Genomic DNA, 16771 nt, shown 5'->3' with positions numbered 1-16771 from the left:
TTTTATAGCATCATCATGTGGAGCTCAAGTGTTAAATCTTTCAAACGATAGGAGTCAAAATATCCAGTAGCTTGTATTTTTTAAGTATTCAGTTATTTCAAGGCAAAAGCCCATTTCATATGGCCAGGCCATATGATTTATCTGACATTTCTACATTTTTCTTTTTTTTAAAAAAATGGTTTTGCTTTAATAAAATGAAGGCATTTTGGAAGAATACTTCTATCCACCTACTCCATTAAAATATTTTTAGTATCGAAAGAATCTTTTCCAAAGAAGAAAGTGTGAGGATGAAATTGATCTCTAATATTTTCAGCATTTTTCTGTTGATTGCGTTCCAAGGACAGAAGGCTGTGTTCTGAGTTGTTAAAACTTTTCTGTCGACAGCTTCTGAAAGAGCATGCCCCGTCCATACCCAAGGGGGAGTCTTGGCCAATAGTAGGTCAGTTTTCAAGCATTGGCTCTTTGGGAGCTGACGAATCAAAATGGTTGTGTTCGGAATTTAAAGAAAGCTTGGTGACCCAGGGGCAGGAAAGCAGGACCCCAGGGAAAAGTTCTGCCCCTCTTCATTTGGTGAGTGCTCTTCTGCTCCAGCAGGAGTGTGTGTGCGCGTGTGTGTGTGTGTGTGTGCCTTCTCTAGTCCGGGAGAAGAATGAGAACCCTCCTCCTCCTTACACAGCTTTTCTTCACTGATTCTGAGATGGGAACGTGACAGTATGTTAGCACTGTCGTTGGGGGTCAGGTGGCCCTTGCGTCGTCTGGTGCAGGGAGAGGGCTGGTCTATTCAGAGCTCCTTTTCAGCCACTGATGAGCCTGTGATTTTTTTCATTCCTTCAGGTTTTCAGGCAAAAGAAAAAAGTAGTTAATAAAGCATTGCCACCAGAATTATGAGCATTCGAGAATTTTGAATGCATAATTACTTTTGCACTGAGCTCTGCGTTAACTTGGCATTTTTGAGGGAAAAACACTCGAAGTGCAGTTTTTTCCGTCGTGTACATACTTGTAGTTCGCTAGAAGTTCAATTTTTTCATATAATGGAAGTACTTTTTCAAAGTTTGTAAAAATATTTCTAATGGGGACTTTGATTTTCTTAGAAACATGCCTTTTAAGAAATTTCTTTGACACACATTATGAGCTTGTTGTGTTTTTCCTTTATTTTTAGATCTATCCTTCTGTGGAAAACGTGCGGACCAGCTTAGAAGGCTATCCCGGTAATTGTTGGAAACAATCTGAGTTGAAATTCTTGTGTCTGTTTCATAAACGCCCCGGTAAACGTTTGAAAACAAGTAATAAGAATGCCATTCCCCTGGAGAGAAGTACGGGTAAATTTAGAGAGTATTTTCTCCAAGTGGCAAAGGGCCGTGGAAGTGGGTAACACCGAGCGCTACGACGTTCCAGTGTGCCGTGCCGCCGGGCGGTTGGGCTCGTCCGCGCAGTAGCTGAGGACTAGTTGTTCTCGTCTCTGCAAGAAGGTGGTCACTTTGCCAGCGGCGGGGGGCTTGTCCACACCAATGTCCTGAGAAAACCACCTTTCCCTGCAGCGTCCTGCCTTTCCAGGGAGATTGGGACATGCCTTTCTCCGGTCTCTCTCTCCATGTGTCCTCCCTGCTTGTGTCTGTGGCTCTGTGTGGTTCTTTGAGTTTTGAATCCCAGATATTTAGTGTCCAAAACTTCTGCTTGAGCTTGGGATGAACTTTGCTGTCACATAGTTGGTATTTGTACTTTTTAAAGCACTTCATCTGTAAATGCCTGGATGGTTTAGTAGGCAGCTTCCAGCCTTCTGCCCTCTTTCCCTTATACAGTACTGGACACTGAACTTGTATTTGGATCCCACAAGCCCTTCCGGTAGCACATTTGGGAGGTAATAATTAAAAACCCAAGCAGCTCTTGCCCCTGGTAAAAGGAAATCTGATTGGCATTTGCTTGTGGCTGGATGCAGAATGCTCAAAGTTAGACTAATTTGGTCATTTATTGCTTGTCAAATTAAATGTGACTCTTCCAGAAAAATCATGGTAAGGTTGGGAGTGTATCATCCCATTTGTTGCTGCATAATGGCAAAGCCAAAATTTCTACAACAAGACTCAACAACCTGGTGAGGTGTTGGTTGGTTGGTCTTGTCCTTTCTCAACTTCTAATACATGGGATTCATCCAAAGTGTGCTCTTTAATGGGGAAGACCATGGTATTTTCAGTAAAGCTATTTCATAACTGGGCCTGAGTAGGCTTTTAGTTTTGTGCAGTAGAGGAATCAACATGCCTTATTTGAGGAGTTGAGGGAAATTTAAAGCACTCTTTGGATATAGATTACTCTTGGGGAAGTTCCAGTGTGTGTTTGCAAAGCCGCTGGTGGATCTACCGTGGAACTTTCTGCCTTTAAAACTTGAACAAAAACTCTACTAATTGTGTTTCCACTTGGAACTGTGTCTTTCTTTTTTATTTCAAGGAAGAGTGTGCAATTGGGAGGGGTAGAGAGAGAGGGGAGAGAGGGACAGAGAGACAGACAGACCATCCCAAGCAGGCTTCACACTGTCAGCATGGAGCCCGACATGCAGGGCTCAAACTCCTGGACCGGGAGATCATGATCTGAGCAGAAACCAAGAGTCAGAAGCTCAACCGATGAGCCACCCAGGTGCCCCTGGAACTGTATCTTTATTTTCTATGCAAGAATATGGCTTTTAGGATTCCTCTTCTTAAGACTTCACTGTTCTCTGACATGTAAGAATGTTTAATACAAACTCTGCTTAGAAAGAGTAGAGTGTAAAAGGTGAAGGAAGCAGGAGGACGGTGTCTCTCATATTAATGTAACCCCCTGGCCGGCCCCCCCCCCCCGCCCCAGCTGTCCTGTTCTTGGGCTAAAACAAACGGAGATGCCCCCGACGAGGGTGGGCATCAGGATTTCTCCCCATCATGAGGACTGCAGGCCAGGCCAGGATTCTTGACAGTTTTCCTAACATATCAGACCTGTGCTGTTAGACATGTTAAATTACCACCCCTGAGTGATTAAATAATACCTTTTTCTTTTCAGAACATAAACATTTACATGCATTCCTCAGAAAGGAAACCCCACTGAGGGAACATACCTAATACAAGCATAGACCTTTTCTTTCCAAGGACTCTTCCATGAGATGAAGTAGGAAGTGATTTTTGCCCCCCCCCCCATATTTACTATAGATTCTTAATGAAAGACACTCAAATTGTTTTCCATAATTTGTTTTCTTTTAAAAGCTGGCGGCTCTCTTCCCTATAGCATTCAGACAGCTGAAAAACAGAATTGGCTCCATTCCTATTTTCAGTAAGTAATGGTTTAGAATGCTGCTATTGCTTCTTTAGGAATAAGAATGTTTTTTATGTCAGTCTGATGTTTCAAAAAAGAACCTTACGTAATATAGCTGTGTTTTTTCATCTACGTATGTTAGTGATAGATTTTGAACAGTATTTGGAATAGGTTTTTAATATCAAAGAGTAAAATTGATCTTGGTGAAGTTTCCATTTAAACATTGGCACTCAAAAAGTAAAGATGATGATGGGCAGTTTAGAGTTTATATAAGTAGCATTAAAAAAAAAGTTACTTGAGTATAAGTGTCACGCAGCCACGGGAGTTACAGGTGGAGAGCCCAGTGGCTCAGCCTTGTGGTTCGTATTTCCAGAATGGACGGCTTCTGCGGGCACGTGCGTGCGCTGTGGCTGCAGCTCGCTGAGTGGGGCACCCCCACTGCTTTCTCCAGGATGTGGGCTGGTCGTGGGTTTGGTCAGTGGCTGAAGGGGCAGGTGAAGGGAGGGTCTCAGGTCCCCCCTGGTGTCCAGGGGTGCATGTTCGCCATACTCTGGGTCCATCCAGGTTCCCGCTTGCTTCAGCCGGTGTAGCAAACAGGCAGATTGTGTCTCCGCAGCTCCCAGTCTAACGCGTTGTATCCTGGTGGATCTCTTGGGAGGAGGATGTGCCTTTATACTGAGCTCTTTTCACTGTTCATTCAGGGGAATTTAATGATCGAAGAGAACAATCTACCTAGACCCAATTCTGGTCTCACTCTCTTCTCATGGGGAGCCATCCTCTTCCAGTTTGTAAGCAGACATGGTCACCTCATGACGTAGGGCCTTCTTTTCCTCCCACAGAACCTCAGTCCTGCCGTACTGGACACTTAGAAGCTGAATTCAGATACATGCATGTCAGCCTGGAACTCGAGTGTTTCTGAATTCTCCTCCCACTTTTCAGCATTGCTTTAACATCCTGTTGGCTTTTTTCCCATTTTGTACTTTGGTTCCAAAAGCTCGTACTGAGCCTGTATTTCATAAAGCACCGTAGGGAGCCTGACTCCTGCTTCGGAGTTGCTCACATTCCACCTGGGGGACCGATGTACAGATAGACGGTTGAAATCACAACAGAAGTCATGTATGTGTGTGTACACGAGTCTTAATAGGAAGGCTGCATACCGAAAGGTCACAGAACTGTGTATCCACTTTTTAGATTATGGGATTTTGCTTTTTGTTAATTTTTCTAGTATTAGGATTATGATGGGTTTAAGTTTTCTTATTAGTAATGTGCTTTTCCTATCCCTAGCAAATGGTCGGCTGAGACCTCTGGCCGCAGCAATGCTATGCCACATATTAAAACTTACATGAGACTCTCTCCAGACTTCAGTCATATTGCCTGGTTCCTTGTAACAAGGTAAGTAGGCCTTGTATTCTTGATGGGAAGAATTTTTAAAATGTGTTTGTAACTCCTGTGATTGCTGAATGGGTTTACATTAGGTTTCCAAAAGGTGGTGTGTGAATGGTTAGTCTTCACAGTGTGTATGTCTTCTGAGCCTTGCCAACGAGGCCTGTGACCTCTTCATAAAGCCCTTTATCATGGCCTGACTTTAGGAGTCTTGATATTTTTAAGGTTTGTACAAAATTTATGTTTACTCCCTTTTTTAAATACTTTAATAGTGGAAATTAGGCAAGTTAACAATTGGGGTAAATACAGAACAAAAGATGTGGTAAAACTAGTATCCCTTAGTGACTCTCTCTTAGGAAATTGATCCAGTCTCTTCAGTGTGTTTTTTTTAAACATCTTTATTAAGACATGATTGATGTACTTTAAGATTCACCTATTAAAATTCTGCAATCTGATGAGTTAGTATATTCCTAGAATTGTGCAATCATCCCCATAATCTAATTTCACAATTTTCATTACCCCTCTTAAAAAAACTCCTTATTAAGCTTTTTTTGTGTTCATTTTTATAGCAAGGTAGATTGTTGTGTTCTCGGGAAAAAGGCAACCGGACTAGAACTTTAATTCCTGACTCCTACCATCAGGCATCTTGTAATGATTTAATGACCCAAAGATGTCAATACAAATACTTGAGGTATCACTGAGTCGAATAATTTCTTTAATGAACAGACTCCAGAGCAAAAGTTTAAAAATAATCCTGAATAAACTTTTAAACAAAAGAGCCAGTTAGAAGCAAAACCAAGTTCCCTTCTCTAGTTTGCGGAAATTAGTGGTCATCCTGGTTCAGGATCAGGATCAGTGACCTGAACCGTGTTAGTGGTGTGTGGACTGTGTTACATTAGATTTGTAAGGCAACGTAGTGTAATGGAAATCTGATTCCTAAAAATTTTAAATTATTTTCTGTCATTAACTAGCTCTGTGAACTTGGGAAATTTATTTAATCTGAGTCCATTTCCTATTCTATATAATGGGAAAAGTAATGGGTGCCTCGTGTGGTTGTTAGAGTTAAATGAGATGCTAGAGGCTCAGTGCATGTGACCTACCAGGCCCTAGGACGTGGTAGCAGTAATTATGCTTGTCCAGGCTTCACCATCGAGACCAGGACGGCCAGGAGAATTAGTATGCATTTCTTTGCTGTGGGTCTTTAAAGAGAAACTTCTTTTTTCTCTTTTAATTTTTTTAATGTTTATTTTTGAGAGAACACGGCACAGGAGTGTGGGAGGAGCAGAGAGACAGACAGACAGACAAAGAATCCAAAGCAGGCTCCAGGCTCTGCGTTGTCAACACAGAGCCTGACCTGGGGCTTGAACTCATGAACCAGGTGATCATGACCTGCAGAGATCATGACCTGAGCCAACTGAGGTGCCCCTAAAGACAAACTGTAGCTTCTGAAGAAGCAGGTTTCTTGATGGGGCCCCTGGGTGGCTCATTCGGTTAAGCTTCTGACTCTTGATCTCACCTCAGGTCATGATCTTGCGGGTCCATGAGTTTGAGCCCTGCTTCAGGCTCTGTGCTGACAGTGTGGAGCCTCCTTGAGGTTCTGTCTCTCCTTCTCTCTGCCCCTCCCCTGCTTGTGCTCTTTCTCTCTCAAAATAAATAAACTTAAAAAATGTTTAAAAAGTAGTAGGTTTCTTGGGTGTGAAGACCTAAATTAGAAATTTCCTGGGTAGGGAAGTCATTGCCTGAGACAGTGCCAGGGAGAACAGAGACCTGAAATGTACGTGTCCTCTCTTTGGGCAAGTTCATTTCCCAGCTGCCTTGGTGAGTATGAGATTGTTATTAATCCCTTCCCCGTTTTTATTTTAACCCCCTTAAGGCTAAACTATTCAAATATTCCTGTTAGGAGAAGTTCTCAGTAGCCACCCAGCCGTCTACAAAGCTCACCAATCACACAAACTTGGATAGATGATGGATCCTTGAGCATGATGCAAAGAAACTAAATATTGAAAGAGATCGCATTTCAGTGTCAGCTCACCTGTCCAGTGATTGTCTTTTAAGCTACTAAGTTGCAAGTAGTAAAAAGAAACCAGGTTAAGTTGTAATATGAAAAGCCTGACTTTTCCTCTCCTGGCGTCGTGACTGTCACTTCCTGCACACTGGGTGATGAGTCGGTGAGGCTAGAAGAAGTCTCTGCCTGCTTTCTGTTTCCGACATGCCGCCACCGGAAGAATTCCCGTGACCCCTCACTCACCCCAAGGGCTACTTTATTATCCGGCTCTTCTTTTGTTTTGTGTGCGATGCCTGAAAGGGCCCAGCCGTTTTCTCTGTCTGGTCTCACAGAGTTCTCTGTCAGATGGTGTGATCGTGTCCCAGGGCTCTGCCCATTACGGGGTTTTGTTTTATTTCTTTGGTTTTTGAGAGACCGAGACAGCACGAGCAGGGGAGGGTCAGAGAGAGAAGGAGACGCAGAATCTGTAGCAGGCTCCAGGCTCCGAGCTGTCAGCACAGAGCCTGGTAGGGGGCTTGAACTCACGAACTGCAAGATCATGACCTGAGCTGAAGTCGACGCTTAACCGACTGAGCCACCAAGGCGCCCCTCTACCCATTATAATACTTTGTACTAGTAAAGGTTCTTCCTTAAGTCACACCACTTTGAAGGTTGAATTGAATTGGAAGGCCGTACTTCCAAGATCCGTTAAAATCTTACCTGATTTACCTCCATGTAGGAAAAGATAGAGAAACATATACATTATTTGGTAAAAGTAGTCTTGTCTAGCATCATCATGTTATCCTGCTGGGAAACCTGGTGCCTGGAGAGATCCTTCCAAGAGCTCACAGCTCTGCTTTTATCCACAAAGGAGTGACCGGAAGTGTATTTTGTTCCTTCCTCTGTTGGTTAAATGTTGCCTCCAAGTTGTAAATGCATAGGAGTCCTTTGTGTAAGAGTTCTCCCTGTGGGTCTTCAAGGTTAGCTAGAGATGGAAATCCTGGTGCTGGGGATCCTTGGATAAAGAAGAGGAGATGATGTTTGAAGAGCTGACCTTGATGAGAAAATGGAAAGGTTGAGTCCAGAGAAAGCAGGAACAGTTCCTCTTACACTTCAGTGTTAGTCAGGGTTCTGCAAAGAGAACTAGCAAGTGAGATGAACACACAGATTTACTTACAAGGAACTGACCTGTGATTGATTGTGGGAGCTCAAAAATCCAAGACCCGTAGGGCAGGCGTGCAGCCCCGTGTAGCTGCTGCAGTGTCAGAGTGTCTGCTTCACTGGAAAAGTTGAATTTACTGTCTGCCTGGGGATTGTTTCCTCAGAGTGGAGTTAAAAGATGGATGTGCTTCGCTGAAGTTGGGTGTTTATTGATCCTATCTTAAGGGTATGAGGGGAGGTGGAGATCGATGCTGAGTAACCATTTCTGAAGGCATAGTTTTTATAGTTGCGTTTAATGACAGCACTCATTCTCCAGGAATAAAACGCATGTGATCCATGCCACACAGGGGCTGCAGAGAGATGGGACACAAGTTGTACACCAGTTGTTTAGCTGGGCACCGATCTGGGGGAAGCACCCTTGGAAATGTACTTTTCAGGAGGGGGGTGTTGGGGACACCTGGGTGGCTCAGCTGGTTAAGTGTCTGACTTCAGCTTATATCATGATCTCATGCTTCTTGAGTTCAAGCCCAACATCCGGCCATGCACTGACAACTCAGAGCTTGGAGCCTGCTTCAGATTCTGTGTCTCCCTCTCTGTCTGGGCTCTTCCTCTGCTTGTGCTCTCTCTCTCCTCTCAAGAATAAATGTTAAAAAATAAAGTGTATTATCCAGTTGGGATGAGGTCAGAGTGAGTCAGAGATCAGCTAAGGGTAAGGCAGTGGTATTTCAGGTAGGCCCGGAAGTATGCCTAAGAGAGAACCAGATGGATTGGAGGGGGAATCTGAGCAGAGGAAGGAGCGCAAAGGGCTTGGAATGGTAAAGTGCGTGGGGTTTTGGGGGCAAATCTGAGGGGGTCTGCAGTTGGGTGAAAGAAGACACACACCTCCGGAATGGATTTTCTCAAGATCCGGCACCATATGTTCTCACGGTCCAACTCACGGTTGATATTTTCTAGACTTACTGAACACTTGTTGGTTATTGTGTATTCTGTGAGTGGGTGCTTTCCTATTGACTGGATATTACTAAATTCTAACTCGGAAGTTAATTTGTTAAGAATTTGAAATTTGTCATGGATTTGTGTCCTCTAATTTTATTCCGAAATACTTAGGCTAAAAACTAACTACCAAAATGTATAGAAAACCAAACTGTTTGGTGATTTTAATACACCAGACCCTGTTCTAAGCACTTCTCGTGGTCATTTAGTTTTCCCAGCTGCTTGCATGAGGAGCATAGAGGGAGTGGTGAGGCAGGCTGCCCATGGTCCCACAGTAGTTACCTTGTGGAAGCAAGATTTGAACCCAAGTAATTGGACTGCACAGCTGCCACTCTTCACCTCAACCTTCTGATGCGTCTCCTCATAAACGGTGGACATGTGCCTGTGTTCTACCCAGACCAGTGAAGTCAAAAACTGCATCACACTTTGTGGTATTTAAAAAAAAAAAAACCCTGGCATTCCAGTATTAAAAGATGTTTGAGAGACACTGGAAGTGATTTAGAAAAACTCGGAGCTCACTCACAGCCCTTCTGCCGCGAGGAAAGCTGTAGATCCACGATACGAACTGTAACAGTTTTCTGAGTGTTCTGAGTAAATATACTGTCACCCAGCAAGGCCTTAGCGGTCTTGGTCTTTTATTTATTGGCTCATGACTGAGCCTCTCCTTGCATCCTTAGCCTGAGGCTTTCCATCACGTCTTGGGCTTCTTGGCTGGCCAGTTTTCTTTCCCTTTCAGTGTAGTTGTCTGTGTAATCATTGGTTTCCACTCCAGACTCAGTCCATGTCTTGGGTGACAAGCTCCCACATTTGGCACGTAAGGGCCCTTCGTACAGATTTGTGAGCAAGGAAGCTACTGAAATCCAACACTGAGGCTGTAACCGTGAAAGAACTGCCGAGACTTAGTATATAATTGAACGTGGGAGATGCTTCAAGCGTGATTCCTATGCCAGGAGTATGGCGGTGGGGAGGTGAAAGGGGTCAACGTCATCAGTACAGAAATCGGGAAAGGGGACTGGTTTCAGGGGGAGGATGGTCACTCTGAGTGCAAATCATCTTAACCGTGGGAAGGTCACGTGGAATGTTCTCTTGGAGTTGTACTCAGAAGTTTGGTGTCTAGATGCTATGTTTTGGAGTTTTCTTTAGAACTGATTATTGACACTCTGAGCCTTTGTGGCATTTTCAGGGGAGAGTATAACAAAAGGCTGATGTCTGGGAGTTGAGAGAGACACAGGAAATACATACCAAGTGAGCTTTTCACACTTACCAGTGTTCCACTGCCGAACTGATGGATTAGATCCAGACTTTCCCTCCTGAAGTAAAGAAAACTGGTCACCACCTTCCAGAAATAATCTTTTTTCTGTCTAAGAGAAATGTTACGTGTTCTATATGACTTCATAGAACTTTTCCAGTAAAACAAAGCCTTTCCCTCAGTATATATTGAGCATCTATTATGTACCAACCACTCTTCCAGGTGCTAGTAAATTATATAAAGTAACCCTTCACTTTGTTGTGGTGGGAGTTCCCCAGGTAAACAAGTAAAATTATATGTATCGAATGGTGGTAGATGCTATAGTGAAGAACAAAGTAGAAAAATTGAGAGTCATAGTCTTTTACTCAATCCTCTGGACTAGATACGGTTCAGTATTTGGAACTTAGAAAGATAACGTGGTACACGTTTACAGACGGCATTACAAGTAGCCTCCTGTCTATTTAGATCAACTTTGGTTAGTGAATGAGCTAAGGAGGTGTTATGTTTTGTTGCCACTAAATGAAAAGAGTTAAAGTGTAATTTCGAAGTCAGCTTTGGTTGTTTTTAGGTTCACAGCCAGCATTTAATGCTCACTCTCAGTTCCAGGGACTGTTGTAGGCATACTTCATCCACACGCTCTCTTTCCCTCCCACATCTCCTGTAATCCTCGCCAGTTCTACATGTCGGTCCTCTCTGCAGATGGGGGACTGAAGCACAGGGAGGTTCAGGGACCCGAGAACCCAGGCACACCCCACACACAGTACCTGTGTCGGTAGTGAGGGCTTAGGTTGAGGAGGGAGGCTGCTTATTAAATAGGACAGTCAGGGAAGGCTCACTGACATAGTGATATTTGAGGAGGGAGGAGGGTGCCGTGTGGATGGATATAGCTGGAGGGGAGCATTTGGAGCAGAGAGGCAGAGGGAGGAATCGACACACTCCTATGATCGTTGTGTTTGAGTAAACAGTGGTGTTGCTGCAGTGAACGGGTGGGAGGGCAGGTGAGGTCGGAGCAGTAGCGGCCCCCAGACCGCCTTCCACCGGCCTTAGAAATAGAATTGGTATTGTCTGCATGTCACGTGGGTTTCCTGATGCTTTTAGTCCTGCATCTATGGAAGCTGTTCTGTGTCGATATATTTACAATTTGAATTGATTAGAACAAATAAGTGCCCTTTAAAATCTGTCTTGTGGGGCGCCTGGGTGTCAGTCAGTTGGGTGTCCAGCTCTTGGTTACAGCTCTGGTTCCCCTGTCACAGCTGTGAGATCAAGCCCTGTGTTGTGCTCTGTGCTGGGCATGAGGTCTTAAGATTCTCCTTCCTGTCCTCGTATGGGCATGCTCTCTGTCTCAAAAACATTTTTTAAAAAAATCTTGTTAAAACTATTGTTCTGTTAGGCTTTCTGGAATAAGACATGGTTTTGATGTAGTTGGATTTAGCTTATACTCAAATAATGGGTTTCTCAACAGGGCACTGTTGGCATTTTGGTTGAGATCACTTTGTAATATGAATTATCCTGTGTATTATAGGACATTTAATAATCCGGCCCTCACATACCAAATGGCACATCATGGTGACATAAAGGAAAACGCCTCCTGTATTTGCACATAGTCCCTAGATTCTGTCATGGTGGATGGTATTGTCGTCTTTGGGGAAAAAAACCCTCAGAACTTGATGAATCTATGAATGTTGTTATGATTCATTTAATACATTTTCCTGCTTGAGAGAAATGAGACATAGTTATACAGACAGCCGTGGATTCTTGTCCAAATGAAGTGATAATGGCTAGCAAATCTAACAGTCCATCAACAAAGTGGCAGACAGATTATATGTTATGAATTGGATTTTAGCAAAAGATAAATACATCAAAAGCTCCATGAGTCTAAGTTTCTTGCCTTTTTTCTACTTTGATGTATTATCAGTCCATGTTAATGTTCATATTTGGGATGGACAAGGTGAGAGAAGAATAATTGCTTACATGCCACAAAAGTAAAACAAGTTCACCCAAAAAAATAACAGTGTAAGAAAGATGGATGTTAACCAGTATGAATTTTGACTCTGACATGATGAGAGTTTTTCTTAATTGAGATTCATACAATAAAGTATTAGCCTTCAAGGTGATGACCATTGAAACTAAGTACTTTTACTAAGTATACTGTCATTCAGATCTTTTTGGCACTCTTGAGAATTTCCTTCAAAGTGAATTTAAGGCACATTAAGTGCTATTTCTTAATAGGCCCTTCTTCTGTTTTTGGCCTTGTATTTTACATTTTCTGTTGATGTCTAATAAACTACCAACAAACTTTATTATCTTGCAGTTTCTATGGGTCAGGAGTGTGGACACGATCCTCTGCACTGGATCAAGGGGTGAACCAGGCTAGGATCTCCTAGAAGGCCTGGGGTCCTCTTTGAAGCTCACAGGTTGTTGGCAGAACTGAGGGTCCTACTTCCCTGGTACTTTCCTTGTCCAGGGGGCATTCTCGGCTCCAGAGTGTTTCCTCTGGGGCCTGTGCCATTGCTCTCTGCAGTGGACAGGTCACAGTATAGCTGTTGGCTTCTCTGAAGCCAGTAGGAGAGTCTCTGTCCTCAGGAAGGACCTCTTTTAAGGCCTCACCTGATAAAGTCAGGCTCACCCATGATCATCCCAAACTTTTTGATAAACCCAACTTACTGCTAAGCTGATCATGGGAATGAGATCCTATCACATTCACAGTTTTGCTCATGCTCCATGGGAGAAGTTTATACGAGAGGTGACATCGGGAGCAAAGGCAGGAATTCTGGGGGCCGCCTTCCAATTCTGCTCTCCATAGGCCTCATTGGTGCTTATCACCCAGGTGGGTCTCTCCATCCTATGCCCCAACCTTGACTTGACACAATTTCTTACTGTTCTCAAAATTGAGGTGTCTTTTTCATAGTTAAGCAAAACTACTCTTGAACATACTCAAAAGACCGAACCTCAGCATCCAAAGACTGTTTGAGAAATGAAATTCTCTAATTACTTGGGGCCAAGAGACTGCTTTATTAGAGTGTGGGAGTAACCCAGCGGCGTAATTGCTTTAGAGAACTACGTTGACTTGCACATGTCGAATTGTTCAGAGCAAGTCTTACAAAGGATCAGTAGAATCCCGAAAGATCTAATTTCCTAGTCAAAAAAAAACAAAAACAAAAACACAACCTTATCACCTTAAGTGAACTTCACTCATTGCATATAGTGCATTCATCATACTTCATCACTGTCGTTTTCCACCCATTTTATGACTAGAAGACATTGGCTTCTTGGTCGCGGGGACTTTGTTTTACTCAGTTGACATTTCACGAATGTGGGAGGTGTCTACTGAAGAGCAGGTATTGAAATCTGGTAAAAATGCTCCGCTACCCTTCCTACAGCTTTCATCTGCCATTTATCCTTTTAAATAGACACAAATCTCAGTTTCAATGGCCTCTTCCTGATTGTGTGTTGTGATTGGGGTTCTCACAGCCTTTTGCGTAGAACTGGGTTAGGTTTTAGTGAATAGATGGCACTTCACTGAGAATTCTAATATCTGCACTGAAATAATTTTTAACGAAGTTTCTATTTGATTGGACTGGATGCTTGAGAAGTTTCTGTTCTACTCTGAAAGAAAGTGAGTTTGTAATTCCTATACTTGTCCTGCTAAAGTATTCATCCTGACTGTTGGTAATTCTGCGTAATGTCTTATGTTTCTAGGCAGTGCCCAGCGCAGTGCCTGGTCTGTAGTGAGCCAGAAGTTTGTGAGTGAGGGAGTGATAACCCCTATAATCAAACTATTCATTTGCTCACTGTTTCTCAGGTTCTAAGTTTTTCTTTTTGTACTATCTGGAATGATTAAGCTTATCCTTAATGTCTAATTCAAATATTCTCCTTTGAAAATTTTTCTAGCTCAGCAGACATAATTCATTGTTTCCCATTGCGTTTTTATAGAGCTTTTTAAAAAAAAAAGTTTATCTTGAGAGAGACAGAGAGAGAGAGAGAGAGCGAGTGCGAGCGTGCGCGCATGAGCACCGGAGGGGCAAAGAGAGAATCCCAAGCAGGCTCTGCACTGTCAGCGTGGAGCCCGATGTGGGGGCTCAAACTCAGGAACTGTGAGATCATGACTTCAGCCAAAATTAAGAGTCAGATGCCTTACCAACAGCCATCTGGACGCCCCATATCACTTTTTGCTTGGTCTTTTTTTTTTTTACATATTCCTTGTTGGTTCCTTTGCCTCAATATTTTATGAACTGTTTCAAGACAGCTGCCAGGCTTTACTTTCATCTCCTCAGCAGCTAACACTGTGCACAGCATTTTGTTAGTGACCTGTACCCGCTTGCATGAGAGCCCTTCACAAAATGTTGTTGACATCGGTAATATATGCCCATAATAGGAAAAGGGTAGATGGGAAAAGTTTGTCTTCCCACTTCTGTTCCCCAGCCATCCTGCTCCTCAACCTCACATCATTACTAGCTTATTGGGTATAGTAGCTTTTAACCCCATGAACCCTCAAACATAGGTACCTCAGAAGATGGAGGATATTACCCAGCCAGCCAACCTACGATTGAGGAAGTAATGCCGAGGTGGAGTCTAAAGATCCACATTCTAATTTGGGACTGCCACTTCCTAACCTTGCCACTTAAATTTCGGGAATGTCATTTATAACCTGGGTTTTCCCTCACTTAGGTAATGTGAAGATGATGATGGAAAGTAGGTGTGGAGATTACCCATTACACTATAGGATTATACTGTAACTGCTTGATTTTAGTGGCTGTGTTAACTTTGTGTTAGGTTCATGTTCATAAGTTCTCTTAGGATTCCAAAAAACTGGTCGGGATCCTCTCTGTCTGCCCCTCCCCTACTCAAATTGTCTCTGTCTTTCTCAAAATAAACTTTAAAAAAAATTTTTTTTTAAAGAAAGCAGCTTCAAAACCTTTCTCTTTTGTCCATATAACATAGGAGGTGTGATCTAAAGACTTGTCCATAGAGCCTTTTCTAAGTTCGATATGTGATTAATTTACAAATTCTTCAAAATTATTCTATGAGGTCATGACCAGTATGTTCAGCCAGAAGTATATTATTCAAGTAAACTTAAAACTGGCCCTTTAGCTTGAATTTATTAAAATGTTACACTGGCTGGCAATTTTCTCTTCTGTCTAGTTGCTTTTATGTCAAGCTATTTATAGTGTTTGATCCTACCATGAAATCATCCCGTGTTTGATGGGGGCAGCCTGTTCTTGAAATTATACTGGGACATGATGACAAATACAGTGTTAAAATCTACCACAGGACCAAGCAGGCAAGAAGACGAACTTGAAGCAGCAGCCTTGGCTAAAAAGATAGTTCCTAGGAGTAATTGGCAAACCCGACAAGAACAATTATGAAAGCTGTGCATTGTGGGTGGGCAGAAAGCAATCGCAGTTAACGGTTGCCTAGCAACCGACAGGCATTGCAGGATAGTTGGGGATAAGCTGAAATGCTGGTGCCGCCGCTCTGGGGGGAAAACGAGACAAGTGCTTAACTGTAAAACCACCGTGGCTTTTTGAGGAAGCGTCAGACATTGTGCCCTGCTCGGATTTTCAGCATTGCTGCGAGGTACTTTTCTAACATCTGTTTCTTTGGATCTGAAAGAGGCTTTTTTCCTCCTTTGTCTGATGTTTTTTGTCCAGCGAAAATCAAATTGGGTCACACGCACACACAAAATATCTGTAGCTGTCCTTGCCTAGACTTGGTTGCCTGGCACTGTGGCTCCAAGATATTGGGTTAGTTGGTATGCCTCGTGTACTTCATTAAAAATAATGGTATCCGTATGAAAGCCCGTGGCTGACTTCCTTTATGCGTTAAAGATGATTTGAGGTCATATCCCCACCTGCACTTTCTGGGATGCTAACGAGAGCATGTCTGATGGAGCAGTATCCCTGATGAGGAAAAGCGTGCGATGCCCTGACCCAGGATTCTAGATCCGTCGTCCGCTGGTGCTGCTGGTCATGAGCATCCCTGTGGCTTGAGAGGTGGACGCTCTATCAGGGAGTGCTTCACCAGCTTCTAGCCCTCGAAGGAAACCTGTTATAAATAATCCCAGATGCTTCTTCGGTGCTTACTATATGCTGACCGGGTATATTTTTAGTTTTGTTCTTGTTTTAGTGCACTAAACAGATCTGCACCATGTTAGATCCGTTTCTGGTGTATAGCAGTTCAAGTCTAGACCTTGTGCTGTGTTCACCAAGTGCTGTTTTAGTCTAATTCATCTAACCCTCTCAATCAGGAGCGAGACACTAGTAATGTTCCCGTTTTAGAGATGTGAAAACTAAAGCCTAAAGAGTTTGAATAGCATGTCTCAAGTGTCCCACTCGGTAAGCTGGGATTCAGACCCAGATAGTGCAGCGTGAGTATGTCTTGCCTGTGTGCGAGGCACTGCTCTAGGCTGTGGTTATGGATGGCGAGCAAGGCATGATCCCTGCCCACAAGGAACTTGTGTTCTGCTTCGTGTAGCTCTCTTGTCCTGCTTTGGAATCAGTGCTGCTGGCTAAGGTTGTGGGGAGAACACACAGCCCAGAAACTGACTGCAGCCTCCATTTCTTCAAGTACCTGCCAAGTCTCCCCTCTTTCCTGCTGACATCCTTTAGTGCTGTTGTACCAGGCCCTCCCCCGGCCCCTCTTACCCCGCCCTTCAGAACACCGTGCCTTCCTACCTGTTGTTTTGCCACAGCTTTCCCAACCTGTAGAGGTTTTCATTTCTGCCGTAGCAG

The 16771-nt window shown here is 43.4% G+C and overlaps 1 protein-coding gene across 5 annotated transcripts in view; it reads left to right on the top strand.

Annotated features, from left to right (window-relative positions):
* Window positions 1-16771, top strand: part of TDP1 (tyrosyl-DNA phosphodiesterase 1) — a 92013-nt gene that overhangs the window by 26104 nt on the left and 49138 nt on the right. For all 5 annotated transcript variants that reach the window (XM_029950371.1, XM_029950368.1, XM_029950369.1 and 2 more), the window contains exons 11-14: window positions 385-570; window positions 1160-1208; window positions 3222-3288; window positions 4555-4662. In XM_029950371.1, the coding sequence (XP_029806231.1) occupies window positions 385-570; window positions 1160-1208; window positions 3222-3288; window positions 4555-4662 (410 nt within the window). The remainder of the gene's footprint in view (window positions 1-384; window positions 571-1159; window positions 1209-3221; window positions 3289-4554; window positions 4663-16771) is intronic.

Source organism: Suricata suricatta, chromosome 9 (assembly GCF_006229205.1).
Source record: "Suricata suricatta isolate VVHF042 chromosome 9, meerkat_22Aug2017_6uvM2_HiC, whole genome shotgun sequence".
Classification (NCBI taxonomy): domain Eukaryota; kingdom Metazoa; phylum Chordata; class Mammalia; order Carnivora; family Herpestidae; genus Suricata; species Suricata suricatta.
Note: the sequence above shows the minus strand (reverse complement) of the source record. Positions and strands in the feature narration are given on the sequence as shown.